The 18213-nt window shown below is 55.5% G+C and overlaps 4 protein-coding genes across 4 annotated transcripts; all 4 read right to left on the minus strand.

Moving 5' to 3' along the window:
- Positions 1 to 1661: 1661 nt before the first annotated feature.
- On the minus strand, positions 1662 to 3005 carry LOC113146679. Its single transcript, XM_026334770.1, has one exon. The coding sequence runs from the start codon at positions 3003 to 3005 to the stop codon at positions 1662 to 1664; it is 1344 nt and encodes a 447-aa protein (XP_026190555.1).
- A 1950-nt stretch (positions 3006 to 4955) lies between these two features.
- Positions 4956 to 10072, minus strand: LOC113146680 (serine-rich adhesin for platelets-like). Its single transcript, XM_026334771.1, has 5 exons — positions 9868 to 10072; positions 9321 to 9461; positions 8868 to 9005; positions 7007 to 8734; positions 4956 to 6553 (listed from the first exon to the last, which is right to left on the minus strand). Exons 1-5 carry the CDS (start codon positions 10070 to 10072, stop codon positions 4956 to 4958), a joined length of 3810 nt encoding a protein of 1269 aa, XP_026190556.1.
- Positions 10073 to 11855: 1783 nt separating this feature from the next.
- On the minus strand, positions 11856 to 13028 carry LOC113146681. Its single transcript, XM_026334772.1, has 2 exons — positions 12941 to 13028; positions 11856 to 12619 (listed from the first exon to the last, which is right to left on the minus strand). The coding sequence occupies exons 1-2, from the start codon at positions 13026 to 13028 to the stop codon at positions 11856 to 11858; spliced, it is 852 nt and encodes a 283-aa protein (XP_026190557.1).
- Positions 13029 to 14472: 1444 nt separating this feature from the next.
- Positions 14473 to 15097, minus strand: LOC34619830 (60S acidic ribosomal protein P2). The gene is made up of 2 exons (XM_026334804.1): positions 14933 to 15097; positions 14473 to 14646 (listed from the first exon to the last, which is right to left on the minus strand). The coding sequence occupies exons 1-2, from the start codon at positions 15095 to 15097 to the stop codon at positions 14473 to 14475; spliced, it is 339 nt and encodes a 112-aa protein (XP_026190589.1).
- Between the last annotated feature and the right edge of the window lie 3116 nt (positions 15098 to 18213).

Here is an 18213-nt window from a genome sequence, read left to right on the forward strand (position 1 = left end):
CCGACGCTTCGGCTCTGGGGAGCAGTTTACAACCGAGCTTTTTAACCCTGAGCAGCTATGCATGTTTGCTGTGTCATCCGTTTCTATGTTCTAGCGACTGATGATAGCTTACTGCAGGTCCGTAGCTCACGCTGTGACGATGCTACGTCATATCCTCTAAGAAGTGCTGATCGCCACAATCGCACCAGCGTGTTTCCAGTTTCTTCTCGTTTCCCGTTTCGGTGTATCGGCTTTGAGGATGAGTCGTTAGCTATCTGTCAATCATCTGCCCACTGATGAGACACATCCCATTGTACTCTGACCCGAGTTGCCGGTCCATTTGTTCTTCATGCCTTCCGAGTCTAGATGTTACCGCCAGCCTCGGCGCGTCGAAGGCTCTTCTCAGTTTCCTGTTCGAGTCGAGTTCAAAGAGCGCCACAGACGATTCGGCGGCCACGGGTGGCGAGGCGCTTTCTTTGCTCGTGGCTGTCCTTGTCAATATGTGTCCGCGACAGTCGACTTGCCACATTGGAAAAGTCTCGTTTCTTGCGGGGGAAAGCCAGCCCGTAGGGCCGGCCGTTCAAGTTCTTGGAGCTCGTTTTTCCCGCGTCTTGTGCGTGGTGTATGCGCAGCTTCTGGCTCCCGTTTCTCTGCTGCGATTCGGCTGGGGCAGCCGGCGAGACACGTCATAGCGTCCGTACGGAGCGCGCATGCGCGCTTTTCTTGCTATGGGGAAAGTCCCCGGGCCAGTCGGCCGTAAGGGTCAGGAGGCGATCTCCGCCGGCTCATGAATGCGCTGCGGGAGAGGAGCATCTTCTCTCCCCCCTGTGACCTCTGGGAGAAGGGGCAGCAGCGCTCCTGGGTTTCTAGCCGTTGGAGAGCATTCCGAGCTCTCCGCCTATCAGGAGTGAGCTTATGTGTTTGGTCTCGTCAGGGAGACTAACTGAATGGGGCTTACGTCCGAGCTGCCCCTCGCATCAGCTGCACTTCGCAGCAGCAGCAGTGCGTTCCGGTTTTTGAACGCCCTTGTTGTGCGTCGAACACCGTTCGTCGTGCTCTTCTTCCGATGCAAGAATACAGAAAGAATGGAACCAGGTGACGAACGCGTACTGGGGGCCTCGGTGCGTGGCGGAGCCTGGGTTTCTCTGCAGCCGTACTAGGCGCTGCCACGAAAGGGTTTTCGTGGCAAAGCCGCATGCAGAGGGGAGGGTCTGAGATGCCGTCGAGCCGCTAGCGCGGCAACGCCGCAAGGCGTTGGTCCTTCACCAGAAAGTCGCCGCTGGTCTCTCGCGAACGCGAGAGACGGCCGCTTGAAAGGGGGGACTGGCAAGGTAGCAGCACTTGTTCCCTCCTTTGCTTGCCAAAGGGGGGAGGCAGGGGGTTGCACGTGAGTTCAATACCCGGGACGCTTTTGTCTCCTCAAGGGAGAAAAAATGCGACCTTTCGATTCAGACTACTCCCGCTGCGCGCCAACAGCTCATCCATTTCGTGTTTGTATCCATTCTCTTGTTTTTTTCCATCGTTTTTGCTCCCTCGAGAGGGAAGGACTCTCGCGAGTAGGCGAATATGGCTCTGGGCCAATCGATGCCGTTTTCGTCATTAAAAAGTGCCCTTTGGTAGTCGAAAGCTGTCGAGACCATGGATGCACTTGCTGGTAGAGATAGCTGAGAAACGGCTGGCATCTAGTGCTGCGAACTCCTGCATGCGTTCTGCCCCGTTTGGGGCTCCTCTAGCCATAAGCCGCGCTTGAAGAGGCTCAGCACGAGCTGTTCGACAGATTTCCGATGTTGCATCTCAGCTGTAAGGAGTAGGCGACCAGGTTGATCAGCAGTCCCGTGGGAACGACTGCTTACAGAGGTCGATCGTACGGGTTGTTGCTGCTGACGGCGCCTACGTGCCTGAACGGCTCGCGGGTTCGACTGCCCCTGGGAGTCTTTTTGCTGTCGCAAAGATCCAGCGCGCTGTTCATCTTTTACCAGGGTCCCTATAGGTTTACCGCGCTTCCCTTGTGCTGATGAGGCACACGACCGAAGGGCTGAAGCAGCGCTAGGCTGGTCCGAGGTGGTGGTGTCGCTTGCGTTTCTAGACGCTGGTGTCTCACGTAGTGCGGCGGATACTGATGTTTTCTCCCGTATCGCCGCGAGCTGTCGTTGTAGCCACGCAGGGCGCATGCGCTTTAAGGCCTGTTTGTCTGCCTCTGAAGCAGCAATAGTTGCCTGGCGGTCGTGCTCCTCTAACAGGGTAAGCAGAGCGAGGGGAAGCGCCTCGTGAGCCTCCTCCGCTTCGAAACCCCCACAGGGACTAGTCTGGAGGGCTGTTCCACCTGCTACTGCAGATAACGGCTGCTCCCTGACGATATCAGCTCCATCCGAGCCGTCCCCAAGAGCTGTTTCGCCGCTACTTTCCCGTCCAGAAGGCTGCTGCTGCGGCAGGGCCCAGGAGAGCTGCTGTAGCAGCAGCTCAAGGTCGGCTGCTTCGTGCTGCTTTCCCTTGCTACCTACGCCATGAGTTGCATGCTGGGGAGTTTCCAAAGGAGTGCTAGTTGGAAGGGGATCTGGGGGAAGGGCCTGTATCACGACAAAAGAGCCAGCAGGTGAACTGTTTTGTTGATCGTGATCGTACTGAAGGGCACATGACGGCGGAGACGTCCCTTTCCAGCCTGCTGCTGGTGTGTCATCATCCGCTGCTGTTCGTTCTACTGCTGATGTTTTTGTAGCTGCTGGCTTGCGAGCAGCGGCAGCAGCAGCAGCAGCAGCCCTCGCCCGCTGTTTTTTGAGGCTAATAAAGAATAACTCTCGAGGCTGCTTCGCGGTGCCTCCAGTACTTCTGAGCCCTGATCTATGCGTGGACAGGGCTGTTCCTTCTGTGTTGGTTGTGTCTCCTCTACTAGAAGCTGTTGTTATTTCATCTACACGTGGGATGCGGCGTTCTGCCAACCTCAGCCGCTGCTTTCGCGCCTTGTTGTTAGCTAATTGCAGTGCTCGAAAACGCCTTATTACTTCTACGGGCGTAAAAAGGGTCTCCATTGTGCCCGTTGCTCCTCCCCATCCGTACGGTTCCGCCTTTGTAGAATTTCAAACACCGTGTTCAGGCACTAAAATAAGGTTCCGAGATGCGTGGGTGTCTCTGAGCCTCTGCTTTCGTCTTATTCTTGATCGCTGGGAGCTCTTCGTTCTGATTCTTCTCTATTTTCGATTTGCTCCTAGTGTAAGGCCGTGTTTTATTGCAAAATTCCAACGGGTGAATGCCGTGCGGTGCTAACAAGAAAGCTCTTGCAAGCAGGAACCGCTCTTGTCTGTCCCCATATGCCCCCGCAGCTACCCGATTTTACTGCTCCAGCTTCTTAGGCTTCATTGGCTTCCTGACGAAACGGGAAACAGCTAAAGCCTGTCTGCCTATGCAGCTGCTCATGAGTCCCCCATGGCCTAGGGATGATATATACGGACTTCAGGGGTCCCAGTAGGGGCCAAGAGCCTTATTTAGTCTAATTGTGCTTTAGGAAAGCGCATAAACCCCTTAAAGGTCTAAAGAAAAGAGTATTCATGGCAGACACTGGGAGGAGTTCCTTGTGCAGTTCTTTGTGCTGTATGCTTCGTGCACCCTGAATAAGCTGGTTTTTAGTTTTTCAGTTCTATCCTCTCGAATACTAACTGAAATGACTTTACCTAAATATTCAAATCCTCAGCTATGGGTCACGAACCTCATCTGCTAGGGGGCTCCAGCTAGCGAAGGCTCGCTGTCTGACTTAGGGTCACCTGACTGGCTGCAAAGCAGCACCTTTGGCCCCGTTCCCACGTGTAGACATAGGTAAAATCAAAAAAGTCTTTTCGTCCTTCGGGCTTTCTATCATTGCATGCCTCTGGTATATACCTAGTGTTCTCATACGCACGCATCGACGTGCTAGTGGATATCAATGCATGTGTACAAGCTGCTGTTTGGCAGTAGTTTTTTGTTGCCTAGTTCCCTACCTTTATCTGTTTTCTCCAACACATTTGCTTTTCTTGAAAACATTGAAAGATAATGGCGCATGGGCTGAAATCCGAGACCGTAGATTGGTTTTGGAAAAGACTCTCCAGTGAAGCTAGCACAAAACTCACGCTTGTCTTTGTGTTCGTTTACGTCGAGGGATTTTCTATGTACTCTGAGGTTCGCTTCCCTGGAAGTGGCTTCTTAGGGATTTTTTGACTCTACAGAAGGACGAAGATCGATGTTTTGAAGCAAGTGGTTCGCCGCCGTTTTTGTTGGATGAACCAAACTTTCCTAGATTGTGAGACGCTTACGGCAGACGCCTGCTGGCCGTGTACTGTACTGGTATGCGGCAGGAGCTAAAACCATATCCCGAAGGAACACGGCTATTCTTTGTGTTAGTGTAACGCGATGGCGTTTGCATAAATAATGCCATCACCTAGTACATCATAACTTCAGCCAGACGAACGTGATGTCGCTTTTTCTTCCAGCGTAGAGACAATCTACGCGCTTTCTTGGTGTGGCCGATGAAGTGTACCTACAGAGGACCTCCCAATCGTAGCTGGGGGCAGGTGGTTCCACTTAGCTGAATCCCCGTAAAACCTGGTGTAAGCCAGTCCCGTCAAGATGCCCTAATTTGATAACGAATCAGACCTCTAGAAACATAATCGGCAGTACTTCTTTGATGTTTTTCTTGCGCAACGCATTCAAGGAAGACACGACTCGCGTCGCCTCAGCCAAGGTTTTCCGCTGGTCCCCAACAGAGGCGTAGCCCTGTCGCTGATGCAGCGATCCTACTGTTACTGCAATAGCAACTCTGCAACAGTTTTTCGATAAAAGCTAACTGCTTACAAAGTGGCGAGCATGGTAAGACAGGAGGAAGTACAACGAAGACCCAGTGGCCACCCTAGTTTCCCCCAATCCCCGGAGGCACTCCTTCAACACTTCCGCACAACTCTATGGGAGAATGCCATTGGAGCAGCTTTTTCTGCCAGCACTGCTAGGGCAGATCAGGCTGAGAACAGGCACGCCCTCCGCAGCAGCCTCCCCCTCCAGTTCAAAAGATGTCTGAGGGACCCTAATGAGGGCTTTGCTACGGCGGTAGGCACAGCCTTTGCAGCTGCAACAGCCTCTCCCGATGCCCCCGCCATAGGACACGTCGGTTTGTTTGTACTCACTGGCTCTGGCTTCTCGTGCTGCCGCTCCTGTGTCTCTCCTAGAAGCAAGAGCCGCCAATTGCGGGTTGCTATGACATCGCTGCAAGAAGCGAGTAAACGTGCCCTTTCAGGCTCCAGATGATCCTGGTAGAGCTGCTGCTGCAACTGGTCCTGCGGGCGATAGTGGTGACTGGGGGACTGCGAGCCAGTGGAGGAAGTGGCAGCCTCCCCAGCCTTGCCTTGGACCGTGAGAAGGCGCACGCTCCTTGCCAACTGCAGCGCCTCGTTTGAGTCTTCTGCAGCCGCGCTTGCTGCCGCAGCCGCCGCAGAAGCGAAGCTGCCAGCCACAGCAGCGGGCGAGTTTGGCCCCAAGGGGACAGGACGCCTTCTTCCCGAGACGGAACCCGAGGTGCTGCAGCCGTTGCTGCCTCGCGGAGAAGACAGGGTTGACGCCTGCTGCTGCTGCTGGATGTGCGAAAGCTGCTGCTGTTGCTGCAACACAGACCACAGTTCAGCCCCTGCAGCAGAGCCCCCACAAAGAGGAGTCCCCTCAGAAGCGCTGAGGGAGCCGCGTGCTGCAAGCATCAGCCCATCGGTGGCTTGCTGCTGCAGGTGTTGCTGCTGCAGAAACAGCTCACGCTGCCGCTGCAGCACAAGTCCGTCTGCCGCCGCATACGCATGCGCGTGGGAGCCACCCAAGGAGCCGCTGGGGTCGTGGTGAGCTAAGGCGGCAGCAAGAGCAGCAGCAGCCGCAGCAGCTCCTGCGTCCGAGGCTCCGACGCCTAGCGAGACACTGGAGAGCAGAGGCACGGAGGAGCGAGCGCTGTTTTCCTTGCTGGTGCCTTCTCCTGCGGATGCCGCGCTGCAGCGCGAGCCGAAGGCTTCCCTCCTGCTGCTACGCCTCTCGACGGGGCAGTCTTGGGGAGTAGTGCTCCAGTCTGTTCCTCCTGCTGCGCCACTGGAGGCGACTCCGCGGGGAGACGCTCGGGTGCGTCGCTGCGGCAAAGGCGCTGGCGGTCCTGAAGACGTGGTATCTGTCGACTCCTCTCCATCTGTAGTGGCAGTCGCGTCTGCTGCTGCAGTCGCTGCATGACTTGCCCCAGCAGCAGCAGCAGCAGCCGCAGCAGCCGCAGCCGCAGCAGCGGCAGACCGCGTTGTTCGCGGAGCCTCACTACGCAGCTCCCGCGACTGCTCCCGCGACTGCTGTTGCTGCTGCTGTTCAGAGGGGTGCGTGGCGAACCGAGAGGTCGGGGAGCCTCCCGGCCCGTCTGTGCAACTCCTGTGGCGAGACGCCTCCTCAAGACTCCTAGAAGCAGCTGTCTCCGGAGGCCCCTTCGAAGTCGTCGTAGAGTGGAAACCCGCAGCCGCCGAATCTAGCGGTTCCGCCCTTTGGAGAGCTGAGAAGCCTCGGCGTTCCGCCCGCCTGCTGCCCTTGTTGCTGCTGCTGTCGGCTGCAGGCTCTCTGGCAGGAGACTTGGGGAGAGTCGCAGGGGTCACCCCGCCTCCCCCCCCTCCCGCATTGCTGCTGCTGGTGGCAGCACTGGCAGCCCCCCCTTCGGAGGCGCCACAGAGCCTGTCGCGATTCGAGGGGCCCTGCGCAGTCGTCGAATGGTGACTGCCGCTACTCCTCGCGACGAGGCTGGCGTTGCGACCGTCGCTGGGAGTGTCGACGCATGCGTCGCTCCTGCCGCTTGCAGCAGCTCTTGCAGCTGCTGCACCTCCTCCGTCGAACCCCGATCCGCGCGGCGCCTTGCCTGTCTGGAGCTGCTCTTTTTCTTCTGCAGCCGCACCAGGAGAGACGTCGGAGAGGCCTTGCTGCGGCTGCATCCGCGCGCTCCTGCTTTGCTGAGGCATCGCCTTGCCGGCATGGCCATGAGCACCAGATTTCGTAGAAGCCTTCTTGCTGCTGCTGCCACTACTGCTGCTGGTGCTGCTCGCTTCGCTGCTGGTGCTGCTTCTGTCAGTGCCTCTCTGGCCAGTGGCTTCCTTCCGCACAGACCTCGCGCTTCGCTTGAGTGCCTCGGCTGCAGCTGAAGACGCCGCTCCTCCTCGAAGAGGCCCCCCACTCGTCTCCGTCCCTCCTCCCCCTCCCGCGGCAGCAGCAGCGGAATCTCCGCTGCTGCCCTTGAGCGCCGCGCTGCTGCTGTTGCGAGAGCCTGAAGCTCCTCCGCCTTTGGGATTGCTAGTGCTCGTGGCGCCTGACTCTTCATCGCCAGAGAAGCAGCCGTGATGCATGTGGCTGCTGCTGGCGCCTGAAGCGGCCGCTGCCGCAGTAGCAGGAGCAGCAGCGGGCCCGCTGCTGTGCGAGCTGCTCTTCCCCTTGCTAGCATGGCTGCTGCTCGAGCTACTGGAATTCGTACTGCTTTTCCGCTTCGGGCTTAGTGACGCATGCCGCTCGCTGCTCAGGGCACTGCGACACCCGCTGTTGCTGTTGCTGCTGCCGCTGCCGCTGGCAGGGTGCGCTGCTGATGCAAGTGAGACCGCAGAGCTGCTCCCCCCGTCTCCGAAAGCGCCTTCTTCTGCGTCACGCCCGTCCTTCGCTGCCTTCCGCTTGTTGCTGCTGCTGCTGCTATCGCCGCTGCTGCTGCTGCCTGGCGGCTCGGCTTTGGTGCCCCCTGCAGCCGCTGTCGAAGTGGGGGTGGAGCGCTTCACCGCTCCCCCCCGACGATCCTCGTCGCTGGAATCGGCGATGCGGGAGTGCTTTCGCTTGGTGTGCGGTGCCTCCGCGCTGCTGCTGCTGCTGCTGCTCGACGTCTTGTGATCGCTAGCAGCAGTGCTCCTCTCCGTCTTTGCTCTGCCTCCCCCGCCGTCTGCATGCCCCGCGGCAGCGGCTCCCTGCGCAGTCGAAGAGGCCGCTGTTGCCGAGCTGCTGCCGCTGCATGCCGCAGCAGTAGCGGATGTGGACGCCGCGGAAGCACCCGAGGGAGCCCGCCGCTGCTGCTCCTCTGCCGCCATCTTCGCAAACATGGCCTCATAGTAACGAATCTTGCGGAGTTCTCTTTCACTCAGCTGCGGCACAAACACCTTGTCGGCCTCCCCCGCGTCTCCTGACTCCGAAGGGGTGCTGCCCTTGCCGTCAGCCATCCTGGCGCTGCTCCCACGGCAGCACCTGCTGCCGGAACCGCTGAACAGTTGCTGGTGCCGAGAAAGCCGCTGCTCTGTGGATGGACTGACGTCTGCGCGAAGCTTTTGTGGCTGTAATGTGGATGCAGCGGCTAGTTCTGCCTCTCCTGAGCAAGCGGCCGGTTCTTCGATCCAACAGGGCACTCGAAGACATGGACCGTCGCTGCAGGCGAGTCGCCGCGGCAACGGACAGCTCGCACGGGCTGAACAAGAGCTAAAGGCCAAAGCGACTGCGGCTGACAATGCGCAGATAGACCCTTTGAGTTGCCGCGTAGAGCGCTGATGCTGCTGACCTGCATGCAGCAAGCGGGAACCCCGGCACGTGAAGGACTGACTAATGGCGACGAGGATCCAGTGACAGCCCCTTAACTGCAACGCCTTTGCACTGAATTCCTTATTTGAAGAGGCAACGCGGCTTGCCGCAAGCTCCTGCTTCCGCTTCTCGCGCAGAGTGGTAGCTGCAGCGTGACCAGCCCCAGGAACCCTTAGGACAGTCCCGAGTTGCTGAACTGGCGCCGGATGGAGGAGTCAAAAAGAGGCTGTGCGACCGTCTCTGAAGCCTCGAGGAGCATATGACGCGATATTTTGACTGCTCTTTGCCTCCTCCTCCGGTCCTAGCTCTTCCTGTGGAACATGCTTTACCCCTATGAGCAGCGCCTCCGCAACCTCCAGCAGCAGCGGCACCACCAGCGCAGCGTCCAACAGTTTTTCCTCCTGCACACAAGACCCCGTTTTCCAGCCTCCTATCGCGGCTGTACACCTGTTCGCGCTTCGCGCTGCCTGCCCAACAAATCAGCGGAGTCCTCTTGTCCTCTTCCCTCCATCGGAAATGCAAGACACCTGAGGAACGCCAACACCCTATAAAGCAGCCGTTTCAATCGCAACGACTACGTCACTAGCTGCAGTCGCAGCTCCCCCTCTCTGCCCTGTGTGTGCGTATGTATATGTGTATATATATGCGCGCGCTACCACGTGCACACCAAGGCCGCTTCTAGCCGTCTCCCCTCCTCCCTCCCCGTCTCCCCCACAGCCTTTCTCAAGACTCGGTGTGTAGGGAGAACCAGGAGATCTCCTTGACCAACCCCACCCCCCCACTATCGGGTTGTGCCAAATTGAAAAGCGTTGCTCTTCGTGCTGCTTCTGGTAGCTTGGAAGCTCGGAAGCGCGTTCCCTCGTCAAATGAGAACCTCGCCGTTTGCCTTCCTGGCACTCTCGACTCTGGCTGTGTGCGTAGGCCTATGCAGGGGAAAGGTTATAGGGGCCCCTCACAGGGGCCCCCCTGGGAGCAGCTCCCCTGATTTGCATCAGCAGGCAGGAAGGTTCTCTAATGCTCTCCATGCCAATCGAGCAGGAGCAGGAGCAGCATCAAAACGGGGTACTGCTGCTGCCGCTTGGACAGGGCAAAAGCCTGCAGCGTGCTTCCTGTGGGGGGGCAGCCAGAAGCGTCAGCAGCAGACACAGACACAGACACAGCAGCAGCAGACACAGAAGCAGTGCCGAAGGTCCCTGTGGGATTCATGCGGTGGAACCAGCACGGGGAAAGATGGAGCAGTGACTCCCGAGAAGTCTGGCATCCTATCTACCAGGAAAGTTTCCAGGGGTTTTCGTTTACTGCCTGAGAGGTCGAATGCTTATGCCGTACTGTCGATACCTGTGGAGGTCGCACTGCATCCAGCAGCCCATGGTGCCATAATGCATGCGACAAAGCTGGTACAAAGGATGGAGTTGCTGCTTCTGCTCATGGGGTCTGCTGCAGCAACCGCCTTGGCGATGGCTGTAGCAGTGCCTCGCCTAATCCTCTTCCGGGGAGGCGTAGACCTAATACTGGTTCCAGCTGGCGGACTCATCTTGCTTCCCTTCCTATTGTTGCTTTTCGCTTACCGCCTCTAGCCAGAGGCAGTTTAGCAGCAGAGACAGCGATACCATGAGAAAGCGTGGCAGCGAGCGCAAGGGCCGAACGCTGACATTGGGGGTCTCCTTGCAGTGCAAGGCGAGCGCCTCTTGTTGAATGCCCACCAGGCAACTTGCATCTTTTGCTGTACGCACAGCTCATGGGGGATCCTCGCTGGCGGTAGCCAAGCTGGCTAGGTTGCCAGCGTGGCTAGAGCGAGGCAGCAAAATGGTGCTGGTCATGCGTTGAGATGGCTGCCTTATCGAAGCCTGATGGGCTCTTCATGTACTTCCATGGTATCTCTCTTACAACTTTTTCTGAGGCGTACTCCATTTGTTATGTGACGTAGCGAGGTGACTGTGTATCCTTAATTACCTGCACAAACAGAAGCAGCAGCAAGCACAGCAACTGCTCCCCTGTCTTCACATGACAGGTGCCACTTTTTGTCCTAATTTGCTGTGCTGTCCCTTGCTGCATCCTGTGATGCTGCGGGGGGCTCCTCAGAAAGCTGCGAGTAACGCTGCCGGTGCCGTTTTTTAGCTGTACTTCTTGCTGGTCGTTTAGCCTCAGCCGCTGTTGCTGCTGCTGCTCAGTCAGCGGAAGAGGAGAAATGCGGCTCACTTCGATGGAGAGGTGGCCAACGTAGGAGGATACAAGCAGACACTTACCTGTGAAAACAAATGGGCAAAATACTGGTCCGAACGGCGCAGAGAAAAGCTGCTTTTTTCATTGCATTCAACCCTAGGGTAGCTGTATTCTCCATGTCGGACATTCCGGATAAATCAAGCCTTAAAAGGTTGAAAGGAACACAGGCTACGGAAGAATGCTCTGTGTCTGCCCGCTGGTGCCTTTCTACCATGCCCCCCAATCGCTGGACTCAAAGGCGTGTAGATGCCTTCTTCATCTGTTGTCAATGGACATGCTACCGTTGTTGTCTTCGCTCTTAGCGGTGTATCCTCTCCCCCACCCCTAGCAGAAGTTCACAGGGTGTCTGGAGCCAAGAGAGAGACCAGATGCCTTTGAGTGGAGCACACAGCAACGGCAGCACCACGCACTCGCGGCGACAGAGCTACACCCCTGTAAGCAGGAGAAGACGTAGAATATCAACAAGACGGGGCAGGACAAGACGTTCAAGCAAAAAGAGTTAACCCGAGAATTCAAATAGCAAAGCTCTTTTTTGTGATTTACGCAAGAATAAGCGCTATGTGCCCCCGCGTTGCCGCTGCTCCGGATACGCAGATGAGGCGATGCAAGTAGTGCAGTCTGTACGACGGGGCCGATTCGTTTAATGATTATTAGCGGTAATACCCTAACCAGGCTCGCAAAGCGGTTGGGGTTTCTTCAATATTGCCTAGCCTCTTAGGGCTTTAGATCCACGTGGGTAGCAGCTGTGTATTCGCAGCATTACTAAGAGCTGCACTGGACGCTACAGGGAATTTGCATTGAAGATCGAGAAAGGAATGGCGTGCCTCTGTAGAGGTGCACCTTTGTGCTGACAGTACCCTGTGGCCAAAGTCGTCACAGCGAGTCCTTCCCCATGATACCAAAGAGCGTTTTTCTAGGAAAAACTAAAAAAAATAGAGGCATCCCAGCATCAAAAGGCAAGTTTCATGAATGCAGTAAATTAGTCCTTTCCCCAACGTATGAGGGAAGGAAGTCTCTTGTCACTACACGACATTTACCTCCCCACGAGCACCTTAAGCGCTAAACCCTAAGCCTAATTTTCTGCTTTGCCGGGGTCATTTAAGAGGTTGCCGGCCCGAGCGCTTGCGATGCCTGTGCATGCAGAACTCATAATTAGCCGCCAGTTGCTGTCTCCGCACCGCTACCGCTGCCTGATATGCCGTATCAAAGCCTAGGTCCACTGCAGAGAAAGCCCTAAAGCGGCGCACGCCTGCTTCCTTCCATACAGCCACCCACAGCCGTTCCTCTGGCTCAAAGTACACGCCTCTAACGCCGCTTCTGTTGATCTCCGGCTTGCACGCCTTGCTGCTCGCCAGCTCTGCTGTCAACTTCCCCTGGCGCTGCAGCTGCCTCAAGAGCACCAGAGACTTAGCCCGTGCTCCTTCGAAGCCCCCAGCACAGCTATGCCCAAACGCGGCTCCAGCCTGCAGCACCCCCCTACCTCCGTCTCTCCCGCTGCCCCTGCTGCGGCAGTTAAACGGCCTAAACACGTGCTGCCCGTTCGACGTCCAGCAACACAGAAAGCGCCGAAAGCGCAAGTCGTAGATCAAAGAAGGGCGCGAATTCTGCTGCAAAGGCACCCGCAGCAGCCGTTGTTTGCGAGGCCAAAAGAACTCCATGCGATGCCCCCGTCCAGACTGCTGCAGCACACCGGGGTCCGCCTTCCTCTTGCGTCGCTTTAACCCCCCCGCACGCCCTCCAAAGGCGCGTATAGACACCCAGTGCTGAGGGGATGGCACAGGGGACCACAGACTGCTTCTGCTGCTGTCGCTCAGAAGCAAGCCACCGGCAACAACGCACCGCGGAAGGGGGGAGCTTCCTGGATACAAAAACAGGAGAGGGGCAAGCGGCCAACCGACCAGTGGAGAAGCGAGTGAGGCCCCCCCGCATGACGGGCTTCCCCCCAGATGCCTGCCTTTATCCCTGCGTTCACATGCAGACGCGTAGAGCTTCGAGGAACGACCCCCCGAGACGCAGGGAGCGTCCTGCGGAAAGTAAGAGGGGCCAGCAGCCGGCAGAAAACACCGTACGGCACCAGACGGCTTTTCCGCCGCTGCTGCAGCCGCTGGAGCCGCTGCTGGTGCAGGAGGAGGCAGCTGCGTGCGGCGCGCTGCTGCCGCCAACAACCTGCGCGTCGCACTCCAGGCCTGCGTCTGCAAGGCTGCTTTCTGCATAGCAGGGAGGAGCCTGCAGGCGCACCCCGTCAAGCAGCAACGGAAGGAGGCCATAGGCTTGGGCTGCAACGGGAGAGGAAACGTCCCCGTAGATCCCAATTGTGGGAGGGGGACGAAAAACAAACATGCATTGCCCTGACCGCATGCAGCGGGCATGCGTTGCAGGGGCCCCAGGGCCCCCCGTCCTGTATCCGCGCGTGGGTAGGGTACGGAACACGAGCAACGAGCTCTTGGAAGTTTTTTCAAGGGCAAGTTTATCGCTCTGGCCTCCAAATGACTTGGTTAGAACACAAAATTGTCGGAGCAAAGTGGCCAAAACTATGCTTTGCCTGTCACCCGCATCTAAACCCCGAGATCAAGGCCTCACGCGCGGGCCAAGAAGAACACACAGGAATATATACGCCGGAAAAGCAAGAAATAAAGCTGCCGATTGCGTCTCCGGCGCTGATCCCTGTGTATTCAAGTGCGGGTGCCAGACATTAGTGCAGTCGTGCGACGGCTTTCCTAGCTTGAGTAGGTTTACACAGACACACAGAACCCTGGTGTACAGCCGAATGCAGCATGAAGTACGCGGCATGAGCAGCACTGCCACCACCATGTACGATGCTCTGTTGCTGGCAGTCCTTTGGCAGACACGGACCTTCATGGGCGAACGGCGTGGTAAAAGCTCCTCCCCCTCTACAAGGGCCCCTCCTTGGTAAGACCACCCCAGGGCGTTGGCACACCAAATAATGCACTCAGGTGCAGCGCATTGTATGAAAGCCACATTCAACAGAATCAACTTGCTCCCTGCTCACGAAGGGCGAGCGCACTGTACTCGAGAGCTCCCCAATACGTTCACAGCAGAAAAACCTCACTAATAACTTTGGCCTAGCGCCGACGCGACGGCAAGTAGCGATCTATGCACCTACAATGGGCGTGGCGAGTCTCCCTGTGTCTCCGTTTCGGAACCGGGGGGCGGGGTAAAGGGGCCGAGTACCACCACCTCTAATTGCCAGCCCCTACTTTTGGTAGGTGAGAGCTGGCATGTGCTGGATACTGCTTGGACTGTGCAGTAAATTTATCCCAGTGCCGTAATCTTGCACAGAATCAGAGCCTCTCCAGCCACGAGGCCGATTCCATGGGACCGCAAAACGACGTGGATACACTTAGATAGGCAAGCGCTGCCAACATGATACAAACAAAGCTAAGAAGCGCCTTGCTGCAACTAGGGGTCTATGGACTACAACTCATCCAAATAGGGACAATCTACGACCTTCGTATCCTAAAGCCTTTATCCGTTGCAGAGATCCTTCGACTCGACAAGCACACTAGGGCTTATATGCAGGTGAACAGGCCGACCGGTAAGACTTAAAGGCGTAACCACTGTTGGCAGCGAAAGCTGCCAGAACTGCAGAGATAAAGGAGGGGGAGCTGCTGCCTTGAAAGCGCAACAACACACAGCCTTGACTGTTCGTTAGCTTTCACCACCCGTCGTTCTAACTCGCAAGTAATTTGCTTAGTCGAAGAGGGAGAAACCCATATCCGCATCTTCCTCCTCCTCAGGTTCCTCCTTCTTCTCTTCCTTAGGCTCGCTGGAGCCTCCAGCAGCAGCGCCAGCAGCCGCCGCCGGAGCAGCGGCAGCGCCTCCGGTGGGGACCTTCTGCAGCTTCTCCATTCCCGCGGCAATCACCTGCAAGTAATATGTATCAGAAGCACGCGTATCCCATAGGATTAAGGAGACATCCGCGCGTCAGAGCCCTCGTCGAAGGCAGCGGACCTATAGAGGCCACTGTAAAGACCGGGACAGTCTAAGAGGCACCCATATGACATACTTACGGGCATCAGTCAAATACAGCTGATACAGTTATTGCTTGGCGCTGCTAGATGTGCCCTGCCCTGGAAATCTCGCTAGAAAGTGTGGGGCAAGCACCGCTCTAGACGGATGCGAGCGGGCCTATTCCTTTTCTTCTGCTCACCTCATGAACGGTCTTTCCCTGCATAGCCTTGATAAGGGTATCGAGGACTTCTGCATCCACATCGGCACCCACTGCCTGCAGGGTCCGCTTCACGTCTGCGGCGGAGGGAGAGTCCTTTCCGCCCAGTACATTCATGAGGTAAGCGGCCACGTATTTCATCGCCATTTTCAAGGAGAATTGTGAAGAACGAATTGCAAAATAAAGGGTTTCGTGTGGAGAAAGCCAGAGCAAAGCCTGACAATCACTTTAACCACAACTGTTACCCCTACCCACACGGGCGGAGACCCCTCATCATCCCCTCCGTTTGGGGCTGGCTTTGCTGCTGGCGCTACTCAAGCCCCCACATGCATGTACTTTTCCAGCGTGGACAAGTTCCATATTAAGGGCCTTCGTCATGTGGAGTCACTCTGCTGAGCTGCTCTTTGATTCAGCGTCAGACTTGGTATCCGAGTGTGCGCGTGAGCCGCTGTAATTCATGCTACACTCTGTCGCCCTCAACTCAAATGGCTGCTCGAGCATCTTGCGGTTTAAGAAGCCCTTGACATTTCGTCATTTTCTCCACTCATGCATCAAGTCACCGACATATCTTTAGGCACTTGTTTCCGCTGATTTGAACCTGTATGGTGCGTGAGCCGGGTTGGAACACCCGCACCAGCATTCTTGGACAGTTTGGGTAACGTGTATACGGCTAAGCTACACTCAAACACATTTCACTAAATTAACTATATTGAACACTTAATAAATATTCATCTATTGTATTGCAAAGTATACGGTCACTTTGATGCTAGAAAACACAATGTGCGCGCGCCCACAAAGCGCATTTTGCGAGTAGCTGTGAGTGGCTGGGATTGCCTAGAGGGTGCATCTACGCACACCCTAGCTGGCTTTACTTCCTCATGAAGGGAAGTGTGAAGGGTGTGGGCAGGATCAGCGAGAGGTTCTTTAGGGAAGACAGTAACCGTGAAGATTGAATTGCGTCTTCAGTCTCACTGGGGAGATGGTAGATGAAGCGTTACACTTGTGAATACTACATGCTTCAATGCTGCTTTTATCACTCAACCACTGGTTATGAATGCTGTGGGATGTCAGGTTTCCCTACAACAGTGGGCTGTTTTGGATGTTATTTAGTAATTCAAGAATCGGAGTTGCTTTGGCAATAGGCCGGAAGAGCGTCTGACGGTACGACGGGTGGCGCAACGCCTACTGAGACAGCGGTAGTTGGCCTCCAGATTAGCGTGGACGTAGTAGCATTACAGCTGGTGAATAGGCATTATTTTTCAGCCGGCAAAATGTCTGTGGATGCATCAATGAGGTTATGCGGTCAGAAAATAAGGTTGTGTGGGTGGGCACATAAATGGTTGTATCAATCTAAGATTTACTTCGCTTTGCATCCACAGAAGAAGGGAAACGCGTGCTCCTCAAGCCACGTTTATCAGAGGTAGAAGCACCTTTTTGGTGGCTCTGTTGCTGCAGGATATCTGCCTGCAGGCAATATTACAATTCAATTCTTCGTGAACGCTCTTTCCCGTATATTTATGCCAATATCAGCTTAATAGCAAGATTGCGAGGACTAAGAACGCTGATGAAAGTGAATTTATCGATCAGCTTAAATATCTTGCAGTAGGAAATCCTGGTTCGGAGAATCCACGATGTAGACTTGCCCATGCTTTACCAGCGGCTTTACTCAGGTCTAGCCAGGGTGTCAGTTCAGGTGTTCGCAGGATGGGCAGAGACTCAGCTACTGAACAGCCAAGTTGCAGGGCTTCCATGAATGGTGGTATGTAGAAGCTATGGATTTAGGGTCTATGCCAATCGGCTTAAGCCTACAGTCGAAGGGGGTCGAGGAAAGGAATCCAGAGGGAAGCGGCAATCCTAAGCTGCCTCAGAGAGCCCGACAAAACCCACTTGCTCCTATTATGGCAAATTGGGCCATACTGCGAAATAGAAAGCGCACACAAAATGTCAACTTACTTAACCAAAGGGGTTGGGCTCCGGAGAGCCAGGCTGTTTTGATAGGGAAGGCGCATGAAGGAAACGGAAAGCCCCCACGCAGGCCGCGGAGAGACGAAGGGGGCCAAAGAAGATTGAGTCGCAGCTTATGTCCCCCACGAGTCAATAATGTGCTGCTGTGGATTCGCAGTAGCAACGCTAGCGTCATTCGCGACTATTTCTGTAGTCGAGCTGCAGTCCGAGGACAGGAAACAGGAGTATGATCTGCTTGTAAAATTGTTAGCGCAGCTCGAGAGAAATCAGATTTGCTCAGGGGCGGCAGAACGCAAAGAATATCCAGACTGCTGCAGCTAAATGCTAATTTTAATCAAAACGGGTTTTACCTACATAGTCCGTTACTTGATGTTGGACCTGCCTTCTAGCTTCCTATGTACACGAAGAGTTTCTCGACGGAAGGCCCGTATTGTTGGAGGTTAGTTTTCTAGGAAAAAAACAGAAAGACGTTACGTACAGTATTCTCACCAATGCCAGTTTCATTTTTGATAAATGGGTTAGAGTCAGTGCTTTAACAGTTAGAGTCAGTGCCTTAACAAGATAAGGCAGAGTCTGTCGTTGGGCAGCTCAGCAGTGCTGTGAGGAAAGTCGGTTCTTCGCACGCAATTCGTCTTACTGGCTCTGCAGCTGGTTCTTTATCAGGCTGCATACTTAGCCAAGGAACACCGAAAATACGCAAAATAAAAGGTAAGGCACGGGTATGCGAACTTATTACGAGCTGTCAGCAGGCTAGCCGCCTGCGGGTTGTCCAGCGTATCGTGCTGAGCGAATCTCTGGAAAAGCCTCAAGCTATATTTCGCGGTAAGAAAAGCCCATACCGAAAGGAGAGGAGATTTGGCAGCAGTCCGATGGTTTCTGAAAGAGAAGAGTGCATAAATTGACTGGCGGTTTTGGACAGAAGCTAGTGTTGGTGCTAAAGGACGACGGCAAAAGACATATGTGCGTCGACTATAATCCGCTAAACAAGATCAGTATAAAACAGACACTCCCGATGCCTCGTATCGGCGAATACATTAACAAAATACACGGATTACCAGTATGCTCTATCTCTGACTTCACAAGCGCTTTCTCACACATCTTATTTGTCTTGATGCCGGGCACTTCACAGAGTGTCACACTGGCACTTGCCAATTCGATTATGTCCCTATGTTTTTCGGATGCTTCAATGCCCCAGCTATGCTGCAACGGGAAGGCACTCCAGATTTTGTCGAGCCAATTAAGGATCGCTGGATGGCCGTCGATATGGGCGAAGTCATATTGCTCTGCCGAGGCGTTAA

This window comes from Cyclospora cayetanensis, unplaced genomic scaffold, assembly GCF_002999335.1.
Source record: "Cyclospora cayetanensis isolate NF1_C8 unplaced genomic scaffold, CcayRef3 CcayRef3_contig_5, whole genome shotgun sequence".
Taxonomy (NCBI): Eukaryota; Apicomplexa; class Conoidasida; order Eucoccidiorida; family Eimeriidae; genus Cyclospora; species Cyclospora cayetanensis.

Coding starts and splice junctions, on each gene's coding strand:
- LOC113146681 (XM_026334772.1), bottom strand. CDS start 13,028: ATGGCCTCCTTCCGTTGCTGCTTGACGGGGTGCGCCTGCAGGCTCCTC. Junction 12,620..12,940: donor CTTGCAGACGCAGGCCTGGA/GTGCGACGCGCA, acceptor TTTTGTATCCAG/GAAGCTCCCCCCTTCCGCGG.
- LOC113146679 (XM_026334770.1), bottom strand. CDS start 3,005: ATGGAGACCCTTTTTACGCCCGTAGAAGTAATAAGGCGTTTTCGAGCA.
- LOC34619830 (XM_026334804.1), bottom strand. CDS start 15,097: ATGGCGATGAAATACGTGGCCGCTTACCTCATGAATGTACTGGGCGGA. Junction 14,647..14,932: donor AGGGAAAGACCGTTCATGAG/GTGAGCAGAAGA, acceptor TATTACTTGCAG/GTGATTGCCGCGGGAATGGA.
- LOC113146680 (XM_026334771.1), bottom strand. CDS start 10,072: ATGAGTCCGCCAGCTGGAACCAGTATTAGGTCTACGCCTCCCCGGAAG. Junction 9,462..9,867: donor GACCTCCACAGGTATCGACA/GTACGGCATAAG, acceptor TCCCCTGCATAG/GCCTACGCACACAGCCAGAG. Junction 9,006..9,320: donor CAATTTGGCACAACCCGATA/GTGGGGGGGTGG, acceptor TTTGTTGGGCAG/GCAGCGCGAAGCGCGAACAG.